The sequence below is a fragment of the Puma concolor genome, chromosome F2 (genome assembly GCF_028749965.1).
Source record: "Puma concolor isolate L17-30 chromosome F2, mPumCon1.1.hap2, whole genome shotgun sequence".
Classification (NCBI taxonomy): Eukaryota; Metazoa; Chordata; class Mammalia; order Carnivora; family Felidae; genus Puma; species Puma concolor.
In genome coordinates, this window is record NC_141684.1 from 64,887,759 (window position 1) to 64,912,564 (window position 24,806).

General features: G+C 34.5%; 1 protein-coding gene across 6 annotated transcripts in view; it reads right to left on the reverse strand.

Annotated features, from left to right (window-relative positions):
- Positions 1-24,806, reverse strand: part of CF2H8orf34 (chromosome F2 C8orf34 homolog) — a 413,316-nt gene that overhangs the window by 66,044 nt on the left and 322,466 nt on the right. For all 6 annotated transcript variants that reach the window (XM_086696037.1, XM_086696036.1, XM_086696035.1 and 3 more), the window contains one exon: positions 21,498-21,574. In XM_086696037.1, the coding sequence (XP_086552163.1) occupies positions 21,498-21,574 (77 nt within the window). The remainder of the gene's footprint in view (positions 1-21,497; positions 21,575-24,806) is intronic.

Genomic DNA, 24,806 nt, shown 5'->3' on the forward strand with positions numbered 1-24,806 from the left:
ATTTCACTTTCCACTTTTCTTCTACAAGGCTTTATGGTGGAAGGGGTCATATTAAAAACTTAGTAAATAAATCCCAGTTGATTAACAAAGCAGGATACATGCTCTAATAGTGCATTAAATTTTATATTTAGTGTTCACAAACACATCTATACGATCCAAGGGCACTCATTTCTTTTTACAAAACAGTAATAATTTGGTCTGAGAGAACATGTTTTCAATATTCCAGTGCTATAACCATAAAATATGCTATTTGTCATTTTCTTTTAAGTATTGCTTCAAGAACAAAATAATGTGCAGCAGTACAGAACTTCACAAGATACTATCATTTTAAAACATCAAGATTCTCTGGTGGATTGGTAGGAAATTGGATCCATACCATTCTCAAAAAGAACTACCTACAAATTTATGGGGACTTTCCTGATATTCAAAAAAACAAAACCACTATGATTTAAGAGCTAACTAAAGAGAAATGCTGGTCGAAACATACCACATAATGTTAAAATTAAGAAATATTTTCTAACTCAACCACTCTGCCTTTGATCCATAGAGTATGGCATCGCACTGCTATTTTATGTAAGAATGGGAGAAAATTTCCCCACTTTTGAATTTGGAAATCCTAATCACCACTGTATACACAACTCTGTGGAAGTCTCTATAAGGGTATAAGTTCCTGGGAGGCATGCTCTGGAGCCCCTACTGTGTAATCACAATAAAGTTTGCCAATGATACCCAAAAGAAGTGACCTATCAGTTTTTAGGGCATCCTTCTCTACATTTCTCACCTGGATTCTCTTCGTGTGTGTGTGTGTGTGTGTGTGTGTGTGTGTGTGTGTGTGTGTGTGTTCTCAAGCTTGCTTTACTTATTTATTTACTTACTTACTTACCTATGTATATTTATACAAGTAGAATTAACATACAGTGTTATATTACATTCAGATGTTTAAATTAGTGATTCAACAATTCTATACATTACTCATTGTCCATCCGGTAACTGTACTCTTAATCTCCTTTATCTGTTTCACCCATCCTCCCACCCACTTCCCTGACACACACCCCCAACCATGTTTGTTCTCTACATTCAAGAGGCTGTTTTTTATTTGTCTCTTTTTTAAATTGTTCATTTGTTTTGTTTCTTAAATTCCATATTATGAGTAAAATCACATGATATATGTCTTTTTCTGACTGACTTATTTCACTCATCTGTATTTTGGTGGCTCAGTCGGTTGAGCGTCCAACTTCGGCTCAGGTCATGATCTCGCAGTTTGTGAGTTGGAGCCCCGCGATGGGCTCTGTGCTGACAGTTCTGAGCCTGGAGCCTGCTTCAGATTCTGCATCTCCCTCTCTCTCTGCCCCTTCCTGCTCATGCTCTGTCTCTCTCTGTCTCTCAAAAATGAATAAACGTTAAAAAAAAAAAAAGATGAACAACTAGTTTTCTAGGGGAAAAATTAAGGCTCTTGTTATGCAGCACTTCCTGGTTTCTGTGATGTAAATACTCCCTCAGCACTGAGGTCAGGTTACCAATGAGATGTCATTGAACAGAGTCCGGAAAGGACAGCACTACCAGCTCCAGGAAGCCACCGCGAGCCGGCTCCAGCACGCTGCTCAAAGTGCAGCAGCTTCTAACAACCTGGTCAAAGGAAGAGTACATCCTAGGTGATGAGGAATGAACTTAGAGTTATAAGCCTTGCCAGAGAAATCCTTAGAAAGGTTTCAAGGAGGGATCCTTTCATAGAATTCAAAGGGAGGGAAATTGAGTTTAAGGGGACATCAACACAAACCATCTGTGGGAGGTCCGAAGGATCAATTTTTGATCACTGTAAATAATAAAGAGCTCTCCAACAGGTTTAACAGAGAGATACGTTTTTCATCCTGAGTTTAGTTTCCTTTAACCTGGAAAAGTTGAGGTAAGATTGGAACATCTTGTTTGATGTCCGCAACATCAATGTTTGAGAATAGAATTGCTGTTAGGATCCTCTATACGCACTGAGCCTATGAAGCTGGGACTGCAATTAAACTAAAACGTACACATTAGGAAGCTTAGCCTCTTCACCTTGTGATTTGAAGGAAGTTCATGGCATTGTGGGCATATATCTAAATTTATACAAGAGATTTTGACAAAATTTATAATTATATTTATAATACAATTTATTTTTTTAATTCAAAGATATTAAATATTTTTAAGATTTCAATCCAATATAGGTTTTACTAATAATTTCAGGAAGCAATATCATAATAAAATAACTCATATAACTCTTCTAATTGTTATATTGTATCTATTCAAGCTATAGTGTAACCAAATATTTCTCAAAATAATTTCATATTTTTCTAGTAACTATTGGTTAAATCTTTATGTCAAATAAATCCTAACTGGCCGTCTAGGAGGCTGATTGTGATTCAAGCCTCTAACCCCTCAATACAATGTGGAGTGTGAGACTTTTAACTTTCCATTGAGATCCTGTACACAACTTCACATAACCTACTTTTTCTACTAAGGCCAAGTATTAAGCCTGTTAGCCTTTGTGATGTTTTTAAGCACAAGGGTAAGCTGGTCCACTTGGTCCTCAAAGTGATCTAAAAATAATTATTCTTTCCTGAACTGTGTTGCTGTCCCAGCAGTCAACTCTAATCCCTCAGTCCAATATTAGGACGTGGTTCTGCTTGAAATGCCATGTAATTGAAGTTATAAGCTCTGTGTTCTTCTTGGAAGTAAGCCAGAATATTTGAAATCAGCTCATAGTAAGCATATATTGAGTTAGGAACTGTCATGTTACAATGTGGGATAAATTATGGTCATTGTTCCAGTTTGCCCAGGAGTCCACTAGCATAAAATACAATGTGAATTTCCTAAAACACTGAGGTTTCCAATTTAGAGTCCCTTTTCAGGTCTTCTGCCTTCTTCAATAACAACGCTTTGTTTTACTATTCTTTTGTGCATGATGCCTTCCAGCTAGTACATGCTCAAACAATTTTGAAAGAACAAAATATAGTATAAAATTCAAAGTCGTTAGAGTAAAAGAGAATGTCTCTTTCACACATCCAGCATTTACTAACTCGGTAACTATGGATATGTTAACCCCTTGGAACTTCTATTTCCTAAACTTGAAAATTAGGAATAATTCCTGCTTATTTGGAATATGATGATAATTAGAGATAATGTCTGTAAAGCCCTGAGACCAATGTACGGATATAGTAAACACTGAATAAGCGAGTGATGATGACAATGACAATGATTAATTGATCGTAAGAAAGAACAATCTTTCTTTGAAAGTTAGCTTTCTGACTCTCCAGAGCAATGTACCAAAGCAAATCAATTTATTCATGTGCATTTAAAAATTTTCAGTCTGTGGGGCATACAAAGATTTAATCCTTTTTACTGTGGTAAAATATGCATAATATATATTATTTTACCGATTTTAAAGTGTATGAATCAGTGAAATTAAGTACATTCACAGTGCTATCCAACCATCCTCACTACGTAATTACAAAATTACAAAAAGTTACAAAAGTAAACCCCACCCCATTAAGCAATGATTCCCCTTTCTCCTCTCCTTTCAGTCCCTGAGAACCCCTTATCTGCTTTCTATCTCTATGAATTTGTCTATCCTGGATATTTCATACAAATGGAACACTATGTAAACTTTTGTGTCCATCTTCTTTCACTAAGTGTAATATTTGCAATGTTCTCCCACATTGTAGCATATATCAGAACTTCGCTTTTTTATGGATTAATTATATTCTCTTGTGTAGATGTATGATATTTTGTTTATCTATTCATTAGTTGATAGAGATGGGGTTGGTTTTTTTTTTCTATTTATTTTATCTATACTTTTTTGCTATTGTGAAACTGTCATAAGGGTTTTTCTCTGAACACCTGTTTTCAGTTTTGGGGGTCTATGCCTATGAGTGGAATTGCTAGGCCATATCGTAATTCTATGCTTCACACCTTTCATTTTGTGCCCTTAAAAAGTTGCAAAGGCAAAATTTTAGAAGTTAAATATAAACTTACCACACAAAGGAGCAATTCCACTCATGTGAATCTCCCACAAGAAGTGTAAACATATTCACAAAAAGATTTGCATGTGACTTTTCATAGCAGTATATTAATAATAGTCCAATATTGGAAACTCACTTCAAATGTCCATCAACTCATGAAAGGATAATCAAAATATGGTGTATCTAGCAATGGAATACTACGATTCATCAGTGAAAAAGAATGAATTTACTGATCATATTACAACATAGATGAATCTCAAAAACATTATGTTAACTGAAGGAGGCCAGACCACATACTGTATATTTCCATTTATATGAAATGTCCAGAATAGGCAAATCATCTCTGGAGACAGAAAGTTGATTGATTACTGGTTGCTGGGACTGGAAGTGGATATGGAGAGTAAGTGTAAATGGAGCATGAGTTATCTCACTGGGATGATGATAATGTCTTAAAACCAAATTATGATGATGGTTATACAACTCATGATATTTAATAAAAAATTATTGACTTGTATCTTTGAAATGGTTGAATTTTTATGATACATAAATTATATCTCCTAAAGTAAAAACAGTGCATACAGGAAAGTGCAAGGTAAAAAACATGCTATTCCTTCTTGCTATTCATTGCTATTCTGGGTTTACAAATTCATCATCATACTGAAGGATTACAAAGATGCCAATTGGTGCCCTTGTCATTTCTATAATGTTCTCCATTCTAATTTTACCAAATCAAGTAGCCATCAGGGCTACTTTCCAAAATAAATAAAAATATTCCAAAATAAATAAAACAAGCTCAGGGGTATCCAGAGATCTCTACTGCCCTCAACCTAGTATTCAGGACCCACAATCCACCATTATTTTTACTACTCAAAATAACAACAATAATAATAATCTGCTACAACATTACAGGCTTCTGTGGCCCTTGGAAAAAGACTGCCTATTCTAAACTTCAAGATTTCTTCATGTCTTTCTCATCTACTGGGTTTTACCCCTTCTCACAATGCATAGGAACCTTCCCAACTTTTAAGACTTCCCTCAAGTTTTATTCCATTCAAGAGCTCCGTATTATGCTTTTAAGCCTACTTTAGTGTTCTGTAGTAATAATTGTCTTACTCCTTAATTTGTACCCTTAAACAGAGATGCTATTGGGCTATAGAAAGCTCGGGAACCAGATCACCTGGTTTGAATTATCACGGGACAATTTATACGTTGTGTCCTTGAGCAAGTCTAATTAATCTTTAATTAATTTACTCATTAATGAAACGGAGATAATTTGTAACTAATGTGTGACAAAAATTGTATGTTGTGTGTGAGAACACTGAGCATAGCAACTGGAACTTTGAAAGAAATCAATAAAAGTCAGTTCTTATTGCAATTTTTATTATTTTCTACATAAAATTTTAGCATGATTTCTAGTGAATGCCTTAATGCATATGACTAGCTGATACATTTAAGAATATAAATTATATCCAACACGTCTGTGTGTTCTCTATCACACTAGGCACAATGAGTAGACAACTATTTATTGTTTGAATTACTGATTGACCGACTAATTGGTTTAAAAACCTTAAGGACAGAGTTTCTGTATTTATGCTGGGCATTATGGAACTTTGGGGGTTTTGTTTTTTTTTTCTAGCTCTACCTGAATGACTATCCTCTTGAGTTTTTCTGCACTCAGATACAACAGTCAGAGAACAACTGCAACACAAAGCTACACATTGCATCACGTCATTAGTAAACAGAAAAATAACCAATTTTTATTCTCTGAGGGCCAAAGTGGAATCATTCACTCATTCATTCATTCCTCTGTCTGCATAAGTATACCTTTGGATAAAGAGAAATAAGACCACTTTCTAACCTCAGAAGGTGAGAATATAATAGACTGAGACAAATAGGGTAATAAAACTCCTTAAAGAATTAGAGCACATGAGATTGAGATGGACACAGGAAAGCAGCGGCAAATGGCACTCCGGAAGTAAACAAGGGGAGTCAAGAAACGATTTCAGAAGGCTTAACGCTAATAGAAGATAGGAGTTTCGTGGTGATTCAAGAAGTGAAAAAGAGGCGGGGTGCCTGCGTGGCTCAGTCGGTGAGGTGCCCGACTTCAGCTTAGGCCATAATCTCACAGCTCCTGGGTTTAAACCCCTTGCCAGTTCTGTGCTGACAGCTCAGAGCCTGGAGCTGATTAGGATTCTGTGTCTCCCTCTCTCTGCTCCTCCCCCCGCTTGTGCGTGTATGTGCTCGCTCTCTCTCTCTCACTCTCTCTCAAAAATAAATAAACATTAAATTTTTTTTTTAAATAAAAGAAGTGAGAAACAGGCTTTCCATGAAGCGAGAATACAGAATATATTGAAACCTGAAACTAACATCTATGTTTCCAAGGGTAGGACACAAGGTGGACAGACAGCTGGGCCAGGTTATTGAGAATCGTGTATACCAAACCAACAACTAGTTTGAATGTTACCCTACCAGAAACAGTACCATGATCAGATTTTTATTTCAGAAAAAGCTCCCTGGTTTTCAGTAGATAGATTGATGGAGTGAAAGACTGAAGACATAATGATAATTTTTCAAAAGAGCCCGGCAGAGAGATAGTGAGGATTCTGGATTGAGGCCAAACAAGTTCGTTTTAAGGATTTCAGCTTTAATGTTTTGAGATTGAAATTTCAATTGGCCCTCAGGTGAATAGGTTCCGTGTTGTTGTTTTTCTTCTTTTTGTGATAGTGGTGGTGTTTGGCTTGGTTTGGTTTGATTTGGTATATATGACTCTGAATCGTAGGGACAGATCCAGAAGACAGAACTAGATTGAAAGCCAACAGAAGTCATGGGTGCAAATGACATTACTTGGAGAGAATATGCAAGATGAGAGACAAGAGACAAGAAGGTGTACTGGTAAACACCAAACTTTTGGGGGCAGATGGAGGAATGAACCTAGCAAAGAGGACTGAGATAGATAGTCAGAAGAGAATAGTATCTTGGCAAACAAAAGGAGCAGGAACTTTAAGAACAAAAAAGTTGTAGTCAACTCTACCAATTTCCATAAAGAGACCAAATAAAATGAGGATTAATCTATCGAGAAATTAGCTGGAAGCTATTGAAGACCAGAATGTAAAATAATCTTGAGGATAGCATGTTGGATAGATTGGTTATGATAAATATCAAAGTCCTTAATGAGGAATATGAGCAGCAAACTGACATTGTATCAGACATTACAAACCTCAGAGGCAGAATTGTTATTTAGAGTTGAAAATGAATGGTTTTAGTAACTTGTAATGAAAAACCAGGATAAACATAATAGTGCCTCTTATAACTAACTGGTCTAACAAAATAATGGGTATTTGCATAAAAGCATGAATAATGAGGAAATGCCTGGGAAAGTATAGATTTTCCTTGACTTACAATGGCGTTATATCCCAATAAATCTATTGTAACTTGAAAATATCCTAAATTGAAAATGCATCTAATACACCTAACCTACCAAACATCATAGCTTAGCTTAGCCTACCTTAAATGTGCTCAGAACACTTATTTTAGCCTACAATTGGGCAAAATAATCTAACACAAATCTTATTTTACAGTAAAGCATTGAATATCTCATGAAATTTATTGACTTTTGTGTCAAAGGTGAAAAACAGAATGGTTGTACAGGTACAGAATGGTTTCAAGTGCACGGGTGGCTTACCCTCGTGATTCCATGGCTGACTGGGAGCCACCGCTGCTATACCATACCGTATCGTGTCATACACTGCTAGTCCAGGAAAAGATCAAAAATCAAAATATGAAGTACAGTTTCTACTGAATGCATAATACTCTTGCACCACGGTAAAGTCAAAAACAAAACAACAAAAAGACGTTAGTTGAACCATCCTAAGTAGGGGATCGTCCGTATAATGTTTCCACTAAGGACAGAAAGTGGAAGCGCCAATAGGTAAAGAGGTTGAAGACATTGGGCATTTATTTTTCCATAAGATAAGAGCTCAAAAATAAGACAGTTTTAAGGGCATTCTGCTTAGGGAGCACTTTCCAAGCCTGTTTTAGAAGAAAGGACATGTCTTGAAGGTACTGGGGCCTCCTGGTCTCTAATGCCACCCTGAGCACAACTGCACTACTTAAAGTTATGCTGACATAATAACCATGATGATAGTAATGATATCCCATCACATTCAAACATCTGATTAGGACGCACTGTTACCTACTTAGACAAAAGGAGAAATTTCAAAAGAGGGTAAAGGCCACGAAATGGAAATTATTCAGACCCACATCATCCTACAACCCTCAGCCTAAGCAACCTGCTCTGGCAAATTGGAGGGTACGCAAGACAGAAGACCTGCGGCTTCACATGCGTTTAAAGGAGTTGTGATGTTATGTCCTAGCACACCATTATATTCTATTTAGGACATCAGACCTTTGGAAAAAGTGGCTAATAAATAAAAGAACACCCAAATATTCGCAGAGTGGTTTTCCTTCCCTTAATTCAATCCAACAACCATTAATTGAGCATCTCCTCCTCTCAGCACTGTGCTAGATGCTGAATATCTTTAGATAAATATGAATCATTATAATAGAAATTTTACTTTCTACTTATTATATTCTTGGTAAAAATATCATAATGTTGATAATCTCAGAATCCATACCATGAAAATCTTGAACTAATTTGGTGGGTGATTTTGCAAGCTACACCGCCATCTATTTGCTCAAATTCTAAAAGGCATTCAGGATAAGCCAAACGAAATTCTAGTTTTATGGGATTTGGGGCAATTATTCTGTCTGAGCTTCTTTTCACATCTTTAAAATGGGGATAACAACACTGCTTACTTCCAAGATTGCTGGAATAATATAAAAGCATTTTATAAACATATAAATGTTAGTTACTGATTTTTGAAATCCAGCTACAGAGATGTGTAAAGACAAAGTTTGCCTTGTTACAGTCTGTTTTACTGCTGTGTGAAAACACATCAAAAGTCAACTATTTATTTGACATTTGCACATCATGGCTGAGCAAAGACTAAAAAACCACAGATAAAATGAATATGTTATGCTTGACTCTCCAGTATATAAAAGAGGATTTAGTAAGTTTCTTTGCTTTCCTTTTATGCCAACAGCTGTATGGAAAAGTCACTAGTCTAAGAAATGGAGAACATCAGTATTCTGTTGTCCAGCAGGAAACCCATCAACAGTGGAATAAGGAGGTTTTCCTAAATGCTACAGAGCTGTTCTTGACTCTAAGGTCACGAACTAACCACTCTGTAGAAAAAGCCCCCATGGACAAAATTTGAATAAATAAGCAGTATCACAAAAAGAAAGTAAAGTGGAAATTTGGTGCTTTAAAAATTTGGATCAGGAGTAAGATAGTTAAAATTTAATGTCATTAAAAACAAAACTGATAAGATTGATGAGGGTCAGTCTCTAAGTATAAAACACTTCCTCATGAGTTTCTGACCATTTTCATTTGTTCATGACTTACTGCATTTATGTGGTCTTATTTCTTTTCCTTCCCTCAAATTGAGGATTAATTCAAAGATGCAGTCAAATAATTAACTCTATGAAGACTGAATTCATCAGACATATTTGTAAATAATGCAAAGAATAAGAAATTATAACTGCCCCATATCCCATTTTATCAGTCTTAAAAAAGTTTACGATCCTCCTGCTTAATGTAATTCAATGTGTTTCATTGTTACTTGACCAAACCTAACATGATTTTTCCAGGACTTTAAAAGCATTCAAAATCTCTAATATGAATTTCCTTGTGAAGAAAAAGCTTTTATAATTCTCTCAATCCTTGAGCCCTCAAAAGTGTTTAATAAAAAAGACAAAACATTCACGTGATGTAAAAGGAAAGCTCGATGTTAATGTTAGTGCTCTACGAGAAAATAAATACTCAAGTTTCTGAATAATCTAAACAGTAATTTTCAAAGTTTGTTTATAGCAGGACAAGTCACATTTTCAAAACAAATGTTACACCAAAGTTTTATGTATAAAACAGATAATCCTGGAACTGCTCTCACTAGAGAGGAGACCGGGCCAGAATGGTCCTCTCCTAAGAACTAATGCCTGCTCCTTGGCCTCCAAAAACAAGTGGAAAGAAATGACTTGAATTCCAGCAGTGCCAGTCACCCACTTTTGGGTCCTGTCTCAGTCTGTTTGACCTACCTTAATAAAACATCATAGATTAGGTGGCTTATAAACAGAAATTTACTTCTCATAGTTCTGGAGACTGGTAAGTCCAAGATCAAGGTACCTGCAGATTCTGTGTGTTGTCTGGTGAGAGCCCATGTCCTGGTTCCCAGATGGCTGTCTTCTTGTTGTGTCCTCATAGGTCAGAATGGGCAAGAGAACTCTCTGGGGTCTTTTTCACAAGGGCACTAATCCCATTCATGAAGTCTCCACTCTTATGACCTAATACCTCCCAAAGGCTCCACCTCCAATTATCATCACACTGGGGATTAGAGGAATAGGCTTCCACATATAAATTTTGAGAGGATACTAACATTTAGTCTATAGGAGGTTCCAATCGTACTTCCATCGTTAGTGGTAGTTATTTACCTTCAATAAGACAGTGTCTCCATCTAAAAATGGAGATAAACTTACCTCCCAGAGTGGTTATACAATTCTAACACTTTTTTTTTTTTTTTTTTTGAGAGAGAGAGAAAGCAGGGGAGGGGCAGAGGGAGATGGAGAGATTCTTAAGCAGGCTCCACACCCAGCATGGAGCTTTCTTTACACAGGGCTCAATCTCCCAACAGTGAAATCATGACTTGAGCCTAAATCAAGAGTTGGACGCTTAACCCGTTGAGTCATCCAGGCACCCCTATACAATTTTAAGTAAGCTAATGTAAATAAAGCTGAAGCATTTCACATGGTTATTGCCAGAGTCCCTGCTCTCAAGGGAAATACAGTCTAAGAGAGTTGCTAGCCTTTTTCAACCAGTTTCCCTTCTACATAACAGTCAATATCTATAGCAGTGAGTCTCAAGTGGAAAGACCTGGCCTCCTCGAGGGTTTGTAGTCCACTGCCTGCCAGAGGAGAATTCTTGGGATGGACTTTCATGTGGACAAATAAATCCACACCGAGTAGTGCAGAGATGTTAAGATGGTGAGTGTGACTTCCCTGACCCAGGATCGATGCAGACAGCGGAATCTAGAATGGTTGCCAGCTTCCTAGATTAGACTGGGAGAAACAGTGGTGGCAATCTGTAGCAAGAAATCTCTACCAAGGACAAGGGTGGTTGGTCAAAAGAAAGAAATGAAAAGAGAAGAGATTTGGAGGTGGAAGATATGTGGAGCACGGAAAAGACTGCAAGCAAAATGGAGTCAGGAAGAGTTCATGCATCCTATGATGCACCGGAAATGCAATCTAGTGAGGCAAATCCACCAAAGCATTATGGATTTCCCCCAAGTTGATCTCAAGTGGTGGAAGCACAGGAAAGAGACAAATGGAAAGGAATGGCGTCCCTGGCAGAGATAAATGACTTGTATATCTAAGATCTGAAGTACTGTCCACTCTCATTTTATTGTCCTTGGCCTGCAGTTCCTCCAGACTGGGATATTTTTGTCCCTTCTTGAAGAGTAGACTCTACATGGATATTTCTCAACTTTTGTGGTTTCCAAGTAAAGATGCCTGCTAATTCTTGATTATGTTTTCTTGACGTCATTTGAAGTTTGTCTCCTTAGGCAATAAACCCTTTATATTTCTTCTTTGATTAAGCAATCTTTCTAGAAATTTCCCGTTATGACATGTGTGCTGTATTACTATTGAAATGCAAATACTTTCTTGATAAATATTAAAAGCCATAAAGCTTAAAAAGAAAATGACAATTTCTAGAAATTCAGATTTAAATAAAATAAATACAGGCATCTGACTCATGATGCTTAAGAAATACAAATACCTTTTTATAGTTGTGACATCACAGAGAGATATTTATTTGCGAATTACTCAGCTTCCCTTTTTCCCAAAAAAACTTGTGTTATTTCCAAATCAAAATGTCCCAATATCCTGAACAAAAGAACTGGATGTTAAGATATCAATTTTGTCTCTAATTTATAAGATTTTCATAAACATTATTTAAGCTTTTTTCAGAAACAGCAAAAATCATTGGTGAAATGCTTTTTATATAAGCAAACTAAGTATTCTGCAGAAACTGACTGGTAGGTTCCTATATTCTGGCAAAGGATACACCAAACTTCTCTCAAAAGATCAAAACCCTAAATCTGTACTTTTTAAAAGTACAAAAGGCATGTTTCAGAGCTGTGATAAAGAGTAGCTAGTTATTATATGATGGTTAAATTCTTTGATTTTGGAAAAGAAGAATGAAGGTGAGGGGATTATCTATTTGATATTAAAACATGTAAAGCTACAATAACTAAAACAAAAATAGTATGCAAGTCAACGGAGGCAACTCTCCCCGGCCCAGGTGGTAGAATAGTTGTGAGCAGACCCTGATTTGGGGCAAATAAAATCCTGGCTTGCTGGGTTACAAACTGAGAAACCCAAGGCAAATTATCACATCTGAAATTTTAGTCTCCTCATCTGTCAGCTGGGAAATAATTAAGACTTATTGGAAAAGAATGAGGAATAATATTTATAAAGTACCTGGTAAAAAATTAAAATTAAATAAATACTAGTTGTGATATTATTATACCTAGTGAATTAAGTGAAAAGAAAAAATTCACACTAATTAGAAAGGGATGGTTCTCAAAAGCAAATGACACTAGCAAATGTTGTCTGAGACTATATTTAGATCCATGCTTCACAGCAACCACCAAAATGAACTCAAAATTGATAAAAAGAATTTCAGGGGAAATGTAAATAACTTTTAGGTAAATATTTATCTAATATTGACATGGAGAGCTATGTCTAAAAAGAATGAAAGAAATAAGAAAAAGTATAGCTTCAATATAATTTAAAGAACTATCATGAAAACATTAAAAGGCAAAAAAATTTACTGAAAATATTTACCACAAATATAAGGTGGAACAAGTCATTATTTTTAATGTCTAATAAATACTAATAAGTCAACGGGAAAACAAACACCCCAAAAGAAGTATAGTCAATGGCGAAGAAAAATAATTCATAAAAAATAGAAATCACATGTGTCTAACATATATGCGTAAAAATTATCCATTAGTAATCAAAGAAATTTACTAGTAAACAAAGAAATCTAACTTTAAGGACCAAAGATGTTCCATTTTACATTTTACATTTATCAGTATGATAAATAGATTTTGTGAATTTGTTGTTTATTCATGAGCATACTTAATTCTATTAAGGGTTTTGGAGATTTCTGGTTAAAATGGCAAATGGACTTTTTCTGGTTATGCATCAAGAACCTGAAATAGTTCATACTCTTTTAAGAATCTAGCCTCAGTTAGGGGCGCCTGGGTGGCTCAGTCAGTTGAGCATCTGACTTCAGCTCATGAGCTCATGTCGGGCTCTGTGCTGACAGCTTGCTCAGAGCCTAGAGCCTGCTTTGGATTCTGTGTCTCCTTCTCTCTCTGCCTCTCCCCTGCTTGCACTCTGTCTTACTCTGTCTCTCAAAAATAAATAAATATTTTTAAAAAAATTTTAAAAGAATCTAGCCTGAAGAAAACACTGAGACACTGACGATTTTGTGCATGGTTGGTCTCCAAAGCATTATGTCCAAGCCCAAAATCTCAGAAGTGACCCAAAGCAGTGTTTTTAGTCCTTTTCACATCAAACCAAACATAGAAAATAATACTTGTACAACACACAGTGGAGTCTGCAATAGTCTGTTTGCAGCTGAATGGGCCTCAAAACAGTTACCAGGGGGCCTGGAATGCCTACATCCCTACATATCTATCACTAGTTTGTGAACATCATCAATCTGGGACAAACTAGTTGGGCATAATCAGACTAAAAATCTAACATTAAATCAAATATAACATCTCTGTGTTATGGTCTGACACTAAAATTAAAGTCTTAAACTTTAAAAAGATACAGATATTGATCTGATACCAAAACAGTTAAGAATAGGGGCAACTGGGTAGGTCGGTTGGTTAGACACCCAACTTCAGCTCAAGTCATGATTTCACAGTTTGAGCCCTGCATCGGGGTCTGTGCAGACAGCTCAGAGCCTGGAGCCTGCTTCAGATTCTGTCTCCCTCTCTCTGCCTCTTCCCCTCTCTCTCTCAAAAATAAATAAACATTAAAAAAATTTTTTTAACAGGTAAGCATACAGTAATATACAGGTATTAAAATTAGGTTTACAAAGAATTTTATGTGAGACTATTGTCATTATGTTATGTAAAGAAGAATGTAATGTTGCTTGTTGACTACAGTCCTATTATGATAGGACATGTTTACCCATATACATGCTTAAAAATACTGGAAAACTAAAACATAACAATTCATCATTATATGTCATGATTTTGGATTTTAAGTTATATTTTTACTGGGTTTTCCAGAATTTATACAATAAATAGTATTATATTTTTGTAATAAAAATAAACAAGTTTGAAATAAAGAAAACTGTAACAGAGATGCCAGAAAGTTAAAGCAAATTGTAGCTGAAAAATATTTTGCACATTGAATGCTGAGATTGATGTTCATATTTTATTAACATTTGGAAATCTCTTTTAAAATCTGTGATGCTTGGAAAAGAAGAAAAAGAGTTCACTGTATTAAAAAGGGATGGTCATTCAGTATGACCCAACAGTCAAGATCCTTTCAAACGTAATGCCTAAAATAAATTTTTTTCCTAATGCTCTTTTAATACACATCATGTTAGGTCAACATAATAGCAAAATATATAGTATTTTTTCAGTTTGAATCAGCACATTCCTGACACTCAAACTTTATATGTGACCACTTCTTATAATATGAAAAAAAAAAAAGAAGAAAAGAAAAAAGAAAAAAAATGACCTTGGTAAGATCACTGTGGTTCAGAGGGAAAGGAAGCCCACAGATGTTTAAGCTTTTGTAGGAAGCAGTTTGCATCCAATCATTTTTATGCAATCTATGTAGTTTTCTTAGCTGAAGAAGAAGATGATATGTAAATGAAAACCTTTTTGGGGGATCTTCCTGTTTTTTTTTTTTTATCTCCACTAAGTGACTTAATATTAACTTAATATGTTTCACACAAAAATAGGCCATTTCAACACACACCCTGCACATTTCCTAATCAGAGTATATATAGGGTTTTTACCTCACTACACAAACATAATCCATATTGCTTTTTTTCCTCTTCAGTCTATTTACACCCCAATAAAATGAAATTTTCAGTAGTTGGCAATCATTTTAATAAATAATTAGCACTAGTTATCTAACTTGAGAATAAAAATAATATGCCCTTAATCTCTCTGGATTTTGATTTAAGTATGGTAAATTTCTAAACTGTATCATCTTTTCCCTGTATATATGTTGTCTCAGCATTGTAGAATGTTCTACCCTTTGCTCACTGATTTATAATGTCAGCCGTCTCACTTAGCAAATTCTATATTGCTATGAGCCTTTTGGGCTGTCTGTCTGTTAGTTCCATTGGTCCTCTTGTCTATTCCTGAACCAGTAGTTAATTCTGGTGTTGCAGGTCAACTCTCATCACTCTTTTCTGTCCATACAGTCTTTGTTATTTGGGCCTTGTATTTCCTCTATGAATTTTAGAATGAATCTATCAAGGTTTATGAAAATTAAGCTGAGATTTTGAAGTTGCATTAAATGTAAAAATTTAAGAAAATTGTTAATTTTTATAGTATCTTCTCACTCAACATTTTATATATATTTAGGTCATTTTTATATCTTTTAGTGAAGTTTTATCATTTTTTTCTATGTAGATGTTATATTTAGAGTTATTTCTAGCTACTTTATAAATTACTCTCACCCTAAAAAAAGAATTAGCAATAAAGTCAAAATACTGAAAATGCCAAAATGTATTTTCTCTTTTGCCCATCATATTTATAAGAATTAGTGGACTCAACAAGGGTTGGGACCTCAGGATATTAACAGCATGCCTATGATTTGCTTAGAAATCAATTGTTCTTGCTCTACATCAGTGCATATTAGGTCATTCTTCCTTCCAACTATCTCAAAAACAAAATTAAGCAATTAAAACAATCAATGTTTTAACAATTATTATGTCATACTTTATCATCTTAGGCCATTTTTTCCCCAATGCCAATGTAACATTTAGAAGTTACATTTTAAAAATTCATAGAAGTTTTTTAAAAAATAATATTTGCATAGGTTTAGGCAAATATTTCCATCTTCAATGTGTTAGAAATCAACAGACCTGAAATGTCAAAAGGAAAAAATAACACTAGATTCCAAAATGTAGTCAGATAACTTTCCTACTATAGTACTTAATTTTAAGCAGTATTTTTGGCGTCCTAGATCTGTGGATGATACAGACCAAACAAAATTCCCCAGGCTAGAAGAAAAAAGAAATGGTAAAAATCCCACAGAGTTGAGCAAAACGCGTACTAATTGCCGTTACTTAGCAGACAATTCGTTGCTACAATTAGCTGCCAGCAATTTGTCCACAGTATCTTTCAAGAGACGAAATCCACCCTAACTTATTAGTTCTATCTGGAGAGATGATAATGACATCCATTTCTTCTCTTTATTACTTTGCAAGAGTACAGTTGAAATTTGCTTAGTCTTAATTCCATAAATGCTACTTGGTGTCTATTTCTTCTCCACACATAATAAGAGAAAAAATTGCAACATGTTCATTAGCCAGTTCATTCAACATTGTTTCCATTGACCAGCCGTTTAAATCAGTGTACACAGAATTATAAACCTTCCGAAATATGTGTAACAATATTTATTTATCATGAAATTATACTTGGGTATGAAAAAGAATTTGGAAGATGTTTACTGGAAACGTTTAAATAGTCGAGTTGAGAAAAGAATGAAAAGACAAAATTTTTCTGAGGGGAGGGTTACATGCAGGGAAGAATATTAGTCAGAAACAAGATAGAAAGTAGGAGTATAAAAATTCATAAAGAAATTGTCTAACGGTCCCCTAAATATTCTTACCTGTGGTTTATACTGGAAAGCTACTGGTACAATTCTTGTTAAGTCTACATGATAATCTTATAATTTTATATCTTTTAAATGTCTATGTCTTTTTTGGCATGCCTTATGAGAGAAGAAATAAAGATCTGGCAAGAAGAAATGGGATAAAAGGAATGAATCTCCATGGGGACACACACTATTTGGCTTGAAAACAGTGTGTTGGTTTCTAGAGTGGAGAAATAAAAGGTGTTTGTGCAACCTGTATATTGCAAAAAGTCATAAGATTTTAGCAGATTGCAAAATTTCCTTTCATTCTCAGCAATCAGTGCTCCGTGTATGTAGTGGAATTCTTCTTTTAACGTAATTCCCAAGGGCACCCAGGATTTATTGAAAGAAGATTCCATGGTACTAATTAACAATCAGACAGGGACTAGAAATGCTGGTAGAACTCTGCCTACCTATGCACTTCATTGGCTGAATAAAGTGTTGTTGACCACAACTAATTCACCTAATTTTTTTTCCAGTAAAAAGAAATTCATTTAGAACAATGTTCTTCTTATCAAAATTCTTTTCCGAATTTGTACATCGGTTGTCTGTGTTACCAGAAGTCTGCATGTGTTTATCTTCATGCCTTCCAATTATAGTTGTTATCAAAAGAGAATCATATTTACATCTAACCCAAACTTACTCTTTTTAAACTTCATATTCACGAGATATAGGGAAAATGTGGTATGTGTTGGGTATTTCAACTTCAGACAATCAAGTCTACACCTTACTACTTGTGAGTGCAAGTAGAAAGAATCAGTGAAGAGAAAGAGACAGATACCATCCACTTGTTGCTACATCACTAAACAAAAATTTTTATTTACTAACCAACAAAGCACAATATTAGTCAAGATCAAAAGTAATCAAAGTTTGCCTCTAATCCAGATGATTCCAGAATCATCTGTGTCACTTTTGAATCAAGTTTGTCATAAGTATGTTTTCTGAAACGTGTTATTATTTTGCCTTTCCCTTTCCTTCCAAGTCCCCCGCTAATATTAAGATCCCGCTTCTTATCATGCTGCAATGGTTTCTCAGACGCCTACGGTAAGTAAGGACCCAAGCAAAACTAGTCTTTTATGTTCCAAACTTACTGATCCTTTCCACTCATAAAAATCTACTTGTCATGGGGTCGCCTGGGTGGCTTGGTCGGTTAAGCGACCCACTCTTGATTTCGACTCAGATCATGATCTCACAGTTTCGTGAGTGCGAGCCCCATATCAAAGCTCCATGCTCTCAGCTTGGCATTCTGGTTGTCCCTCTCTCTGCCCCTCTCCTGCTCACACTTTCTCTGTCTCTCTCAAAATAAATAAATAAACTAAAAAATATAAATATTATAAAAAATCTACCTGTCATGATCCGGTACCTCAAACTTCTACTTTTATACTATCTACTTAATCTAATGAATAATTCTACCTTTGATATTGGTGGCTGATAATGGCCTAATTTTCATCTTTTCTATATTTATATGTGCTATTTAATAGTGACCCTAGAGCCTTAGTAACTGTACGGACGCGACAAGTTCCGTGAGAGTTTGAGGCACTGGGAAATAGGAGTCTCAGTTCTGTCTTCTCTGTGTGACATGGGACAAATCACCAGATCTTTTGGGAGCTCAGTATACTCACCTAAAACTTAGAGTACTACTGATTTCACTGAAGGGTTGTCAATCCTACATACATAAGGACTTGCAAAATTCAGAGATGATTGATATTAAGTATGTAAAAATGCTTAACAAAAAATATTGTAGAAATATGTGGTAGCATTATTATTACTACTACCATTGTAGTTAAACATAACTCATCAATAGATAAAGCTCTTCACAAGGAAAATGTACTAAAAATAGAACTTTTAGTACCTCCTGAAAACTTTCCCTACAGGAATCCTTTCTAAAATTTTTCTTCTACTTTAGGAAATGATGTCTACTTACATAAAATCTTATGGGAATCTGCTCATGATGGGCTGATCGGTATTGACTAATGAATAAGTTAAAGAAGAGATTTACAAAGAAAAAAAAAGTAAGATGTTGAATGTTAAATGCCTTTTTAAATTATCTTTTCATCTTCTTATTAGACTCATATATGTGTTTCATACTTTCAAAACAAAATAGAATTTTTAAGATTGAGAAAGATATAGAAATTGTGAAATTAAAAAATCATTGATATTAAATCTTTATGGATCATTGATCTAAAAAAAATGTCTGTACTCTATTTGTGAGCTAAAGGCCATAATCAGAATCTGCTGCTTGGTATTTTCTTCCTAAGAGTCTCTTTTTGCTGGTTCATTTTTAATAAATAGATTTATCTGACACATCTAGCTTTAAACTTCATAACATGTACATATGCTAAGAGACATTTCAGAATGCAGAAGGAGGAGGAGGAAAGGGAAATTTCAAAAAAATGACCTGTTTATTTGGGGGAGGATAAAAATGTAAATCCAAATGTTGCCTTTACCTCATTCAAATATTCACAAAATATTTTAAACACAAGTTAAGCCACTGGGGAAAACAGTTTTCAAGAGTCTTTTACCTACTTATTAATATCCAATGCCCAACATGGAAAGTTAGCAAATAAGACAGCATGTGTTGAAACTACTCTAGATGGATTTCAACATTTGTGGCATGTTTATATTTTTACAGGATGTGACTCAAAATTTGCTTTGAAGTATTTTGCATTTCTTACGGTAATAACGAAAAAAGTTTAGCTTCCTTCCAATTCTCCATTAATATTTAGATAAAGCCACAATTTTCTCTTTGATTTACCAAAAATACAATCTTAAAAAATATTCCTTAGGGATTTTGCTTCTAAAGTATCATCTGAATGTTTCTGTAATCCATGTTTTCTTCATAATAAAAGCAGCTGTCAAGTAGAAATTATGTTCAGGGTCCCGATATAAATTTATACATGTATTATTTATATTCGGCATACTTCTCAAAAGAATTAGTTATTCTGACATTAAATAGAATCGTAGAATCTTTAAGAATCCAAAGTCTAATAACTGATAAGTGAAAACAAGCTAAATTGGCTTAGAACAAATCTTTGCATTAGGAAAGCACTTTGTGAGCACTGTGAAAAGAAAGCGAAAATCTCTCAGGGTCAGTTTGAAATCACTTGGGTAGTAACCCCTTTGGGTTATTAGGCATTAGTAGGCAAGCCAAATACTATGGGACAGGATCTATCTTGAGTTTAGAAAGTGATTAGGGAAAGAGTCTAGTGGCATTCTTTTACATATGAGGGAGATACCTGGACTTTGGCAAAATTCACAGATGATTAAAAACTGTTTGCAAACAGTAATGAATGAAACATTGCCACCACCTGAATGGTGACATGCCTTTGTCATCATGAGATTATCCAAACATTCTGAATTTTATAAATGCCAGAAAGTTCCTTTTTAAAAAGTTAATAAAACCCCAGATTATAATCCAAAAATAATATTTGTATCAACTACGTCCCCAGTGATACTTGCTGATGTGGGAACACTATTCAGAACCCTGGGTTTGGTTGTGGCAGAACCAACACTTTACAGTGGAGCTTGGCAAACAGGAATATGCTCAGAGAAAGTATCAGAGGTACTGAAATCTTTGAAAACTACAGTGTAAGAATTTGTTGAAAGAACAGATTGTGTTTTGGCTGAAAAAAAAAGTCTCAGATGAGAGATGCTACCAGCTTTTAATATCTGGAGATCAGTTAAGAGGAAGGAGAGAGGCCTCAGAAGAAACCAATCTTAAGACTCAGATCTCAGACTTTTGCCTCCGGAGCTGTGAGAAAGAAATTTCTGTTGTTTAAGCCTCCCAAGTCTGTGGTGCTTTGTTACAGCTGCTCTAACAGGCTAATGAGGAGAATATTGTAGTGTATAAACCCAGTTTAAATATTAAATTTAAGATGATGCAAGACTTTGATAGCAACTTAAAGTCTTTCATGAACTTTATATTTGGAATTTACGTGCAGATTTTATGTTTTCTGTGTTTATTCTTTTAACACTAAATTTGATTGAAAATCTTAAACCTAATGGTTTTCTCCCAATCTACTCTATTGAAGAGACACAGTGTAGCAAAAACTATCACAAAGACTTCACACCAATAATAGTAAGCTTATGTTATATGTAAACATTCAGGATATGCAGAACATTTGACTTTTATCAAGATGTGTATAGTTAAACATAATGACAGTTAGCATGGCAGCTCATAATCTTTTAGAATATTCACGTGCACAAACCAGCAGTTAATAAGCAGAACTTAGTTTTTCCTAACTTATTCAAATCTTTTTCCCCAATTGCTGAAAGAGCTAAGTCCAGCCTCACTTGTATACCTGTAATCGAGCTGACCACCTACTGATACAAGCACTCAGCATGACTATGTGGGATATACCAGATGCACATCTGAAGATACTTCTCAATTTAAAGAATATTATTTCCTATTCCTTTTAGATTTTCCTATTGGTAATATACATTAGTTTTAGGAATTAAAAAAAAAAGGAAGTAAATGAGTGTACTTACAGGTCCTGTCAATTTAGACGCTTTCTCAAATTCTTCCCCCTCTTCCATTAGTGCTTCTTCAGTCCCTGGTAAAGAATCTATTTTTTACAAAAAGAATGAATATATTATTGTCACATATTGCTTACTAACACTGTGATACATGAACCTATTATGAGAAGGATATTAAAATGACTGAATTGGTTATTGAAAAATTGTAGTGTCTGTGAGCTAGAATAAAGTGTAGAATGTTATTTATTTAGCTTAAAGACAATATACGAAAAATGTTCCGTATTTCTAATTTAGAATGGCACAATGAAATCAAAAATGTATAACAGCTACAGTTATGTTAGAGCGAGCTTTCTTTTCGTGGATGATTCAGCTCATTGTTGGAACTTTTATTTAATGTCCATTTTCTGTCTTATAATTTTATATTTGTTTGTTTTATCTACCAACTATCTTTTCTCCCCTTATTCTTGGCTATATTTAAGCCAAAATATATCGGTGCTATACTTAAGCACAGATTTGTGTTCTCCTTATTAAATGGGATCGCAAATTATGAAAAGTTTGGAGAAAGGCACATACTATTAAATGGTGGTGGGTTTTCCATTTTAAGTATCAAGCGAGAAGTTGTAATTACTTAACCTGACTCGCCTTGAGGAGTGAGTATTGGCTTTCAAATACACGAATAAAATGATGGCAAGCCTTCCCATATATCTGCTGAGTTAAGTTAATGATAACAAGGAATTCTAAGGGTTGTAAATAATTCTGCAATAAGGATAGATATGTGGAGCATTAGAAAGACTTTGTGTTTTAATAACCTTCTATTCAAATTTTAAAAATCAGTTAAGAGGAGGGTATTTTAAATCACTGGAAACTTTTAAAATTGATTTCTTATATTTATTAATATTTGAAAGAGCCATGATTCCCTAAAGACTTTCCTTTAGATTCACATACATATGCAGGCAGATTTTGTCTGCTGCATAAAATGTGCACTCTGGGAAAAAAATCAGAGCATTAAATCCTTCAAACCCTTAACGGTCACCTAAGACCAGGGAGACCATGGAAAGCTTAGCACAAATCCATAATCATAGCTTTTGAACCATGGAGCTCTGTCTCCAATAATTCAGAGTTTTAGGTTCAAGAAGAAAAATTACTAAATCCCAATGCACATAGTTTATCTAGATGTAAATGTAGATTTCATTTTAGAACACATAATTCTTTCCAACATAAAACTAACTTTGGGAGAATGACATATTTTCTCCAGTCGTAGATGAATTTTAAAATGTTATCTACTGCCCTTCCAAACAGAACAATGACATAAAAAAGAAGCAAGTTTTTGTTGATAAAATCAACATAGGTGATGAGAATTACACCAAGTTCAAAAATATTAATTCGTTTATGATGAGTACTTGAACCTCTATCTACTAAAACCCAGTTGTAAGGGTGACAGTGGGTAGATTATTTAAATTAGAATGTATAAATTAGCATAATTTAAGTCCCGCAAAGATGAATTATATTCTACATAACTGTGAGAGCAAATAATAGTGTAATTTTGGTATTCACTCACTAATTTTTGTTTCACTTATGTGTTGAAATTATTATGTAAGTAGAATATTGACTTAGTAAATAATATTAAAATGTTCTATTCAATATTACAAAGCAAATTATTTCATATACAGACAAAGAAAACCAACCCTCTTGTGAATTTGTTGATTTTTAAATTTAGAAATACCACACTATAAGTGAGTTCTCAAGTTCTTCTCAGTGAGTTAATTTTAAAGAGTATTGCCATTCTGTTTGATTTTTGATGCATGTATGTACTAATCAATTCATTCATCCACTTATTTGTGTATTTGTATATTCATTTAAATTCAATAAATACCTCTGTGCCAGGTATTCAACTTCATGCTTTCAAAACAAGTTGAGCAAGATAATTTTCTATGACTCTCTCTCTCAGAATATATTTGAATACCTTTACAGTATTAATTTTTTAAAGAGAAATTAGTATTTATAAAGGGAAGGTAGTGGTAGCTTTCTTTGGTTTTACATTCTGTTCTGTTCTTGTTTTGGTTGAATTCTGCCTGGTTATTGGTGCCATATCCAGTGAGATCTACAATATAGAGAGGCCCATTCAACTTAGTGCAGAGGAACAATTATGAAGTGCTACCACAATATTTGCAAATTTATATATCTGACCATATTAAACAGTATTGAGTTGAAAGGACCCTTGTAAATAGTCCAAATCCAGTGCCAAAATATCAGTCTAATATACCAGTAGGGACAATAGACATCATGAATATAAAATCTTAGCATTTAATGCATGGAGGAGCACACTCTATTTTTTAAGTGTTCTGAGCTCACTGCTTATTAGCAATAATTGGTGGGTACATATGTGCAAGCTTTTTTGCTCTGTCTGCTCCAGAACAACTTCTGTATAAAAGTATACTTACTTACTTACTAATAAAGTATAAATGATTTTCAAAATATAAACAATGAACTTTGAGCTTTTTCAATCACATGGAGGGGAAAATGGGTACCTAAGTTTCTCAATATTAGAGTTTGTCTTGTCTTTTCATTTTAGAGAAGAAGAAGCCAAAGCATAGGAAGATAAAGTAATTTTTTTCAAAATCTAAGAGTATCTGGCAGCACTCAGAATAGAAGCTTAGCCAGTGTGGTTGACTGGGCATGCAGGCAGGAACCTAGAAATCTGTAGAGTTTATCACAATGTTTAGGTATATCCAACTTCTTCCTCTCATTAGTTTTACTCTTCCTGTTTTATGTCACAACGGGTTTTTTATGCAGAAAGTTATACCTACACATAAAAATATGTATGTTTACTGAGCCAAGCTCAATTTGGAGGTACAGTTCACATAAAAATCACATCAGCACATTTGGATAATGCCAAAAATATTTAATAACTGAATCTAATGATCTAACTTAATTGGAAAAGAGTGTACTGAATCAGAAACTTATATTTTGTCATTTGCTGATTAGGTCTACGAATATTTGAATGTGAAAAATTCAGGGTGTAAGAAATTCAAGAAAGGAACTTAATGAATATTTTTCCTCCAGTGGATGCAAATAGGTATAATCAACCACATATTAGTGATGATGCATCATTAAATTTTCCAAAAAAAATTAAATCCCTACAATACTCAGTTATTATGCAAATGTGATTGTGGAAGGATATATATCTCCTTGGTGGATTAGTGGATTTCAGTGGTTTTGATAAAATTAAAAAGCCAGTAATTAAGTAATATCTGTTTTGTGTTGTTTTATATCAGGCATAATGGGGAACACAAGAGGACCTCAAGAAGCATATAATCCAAT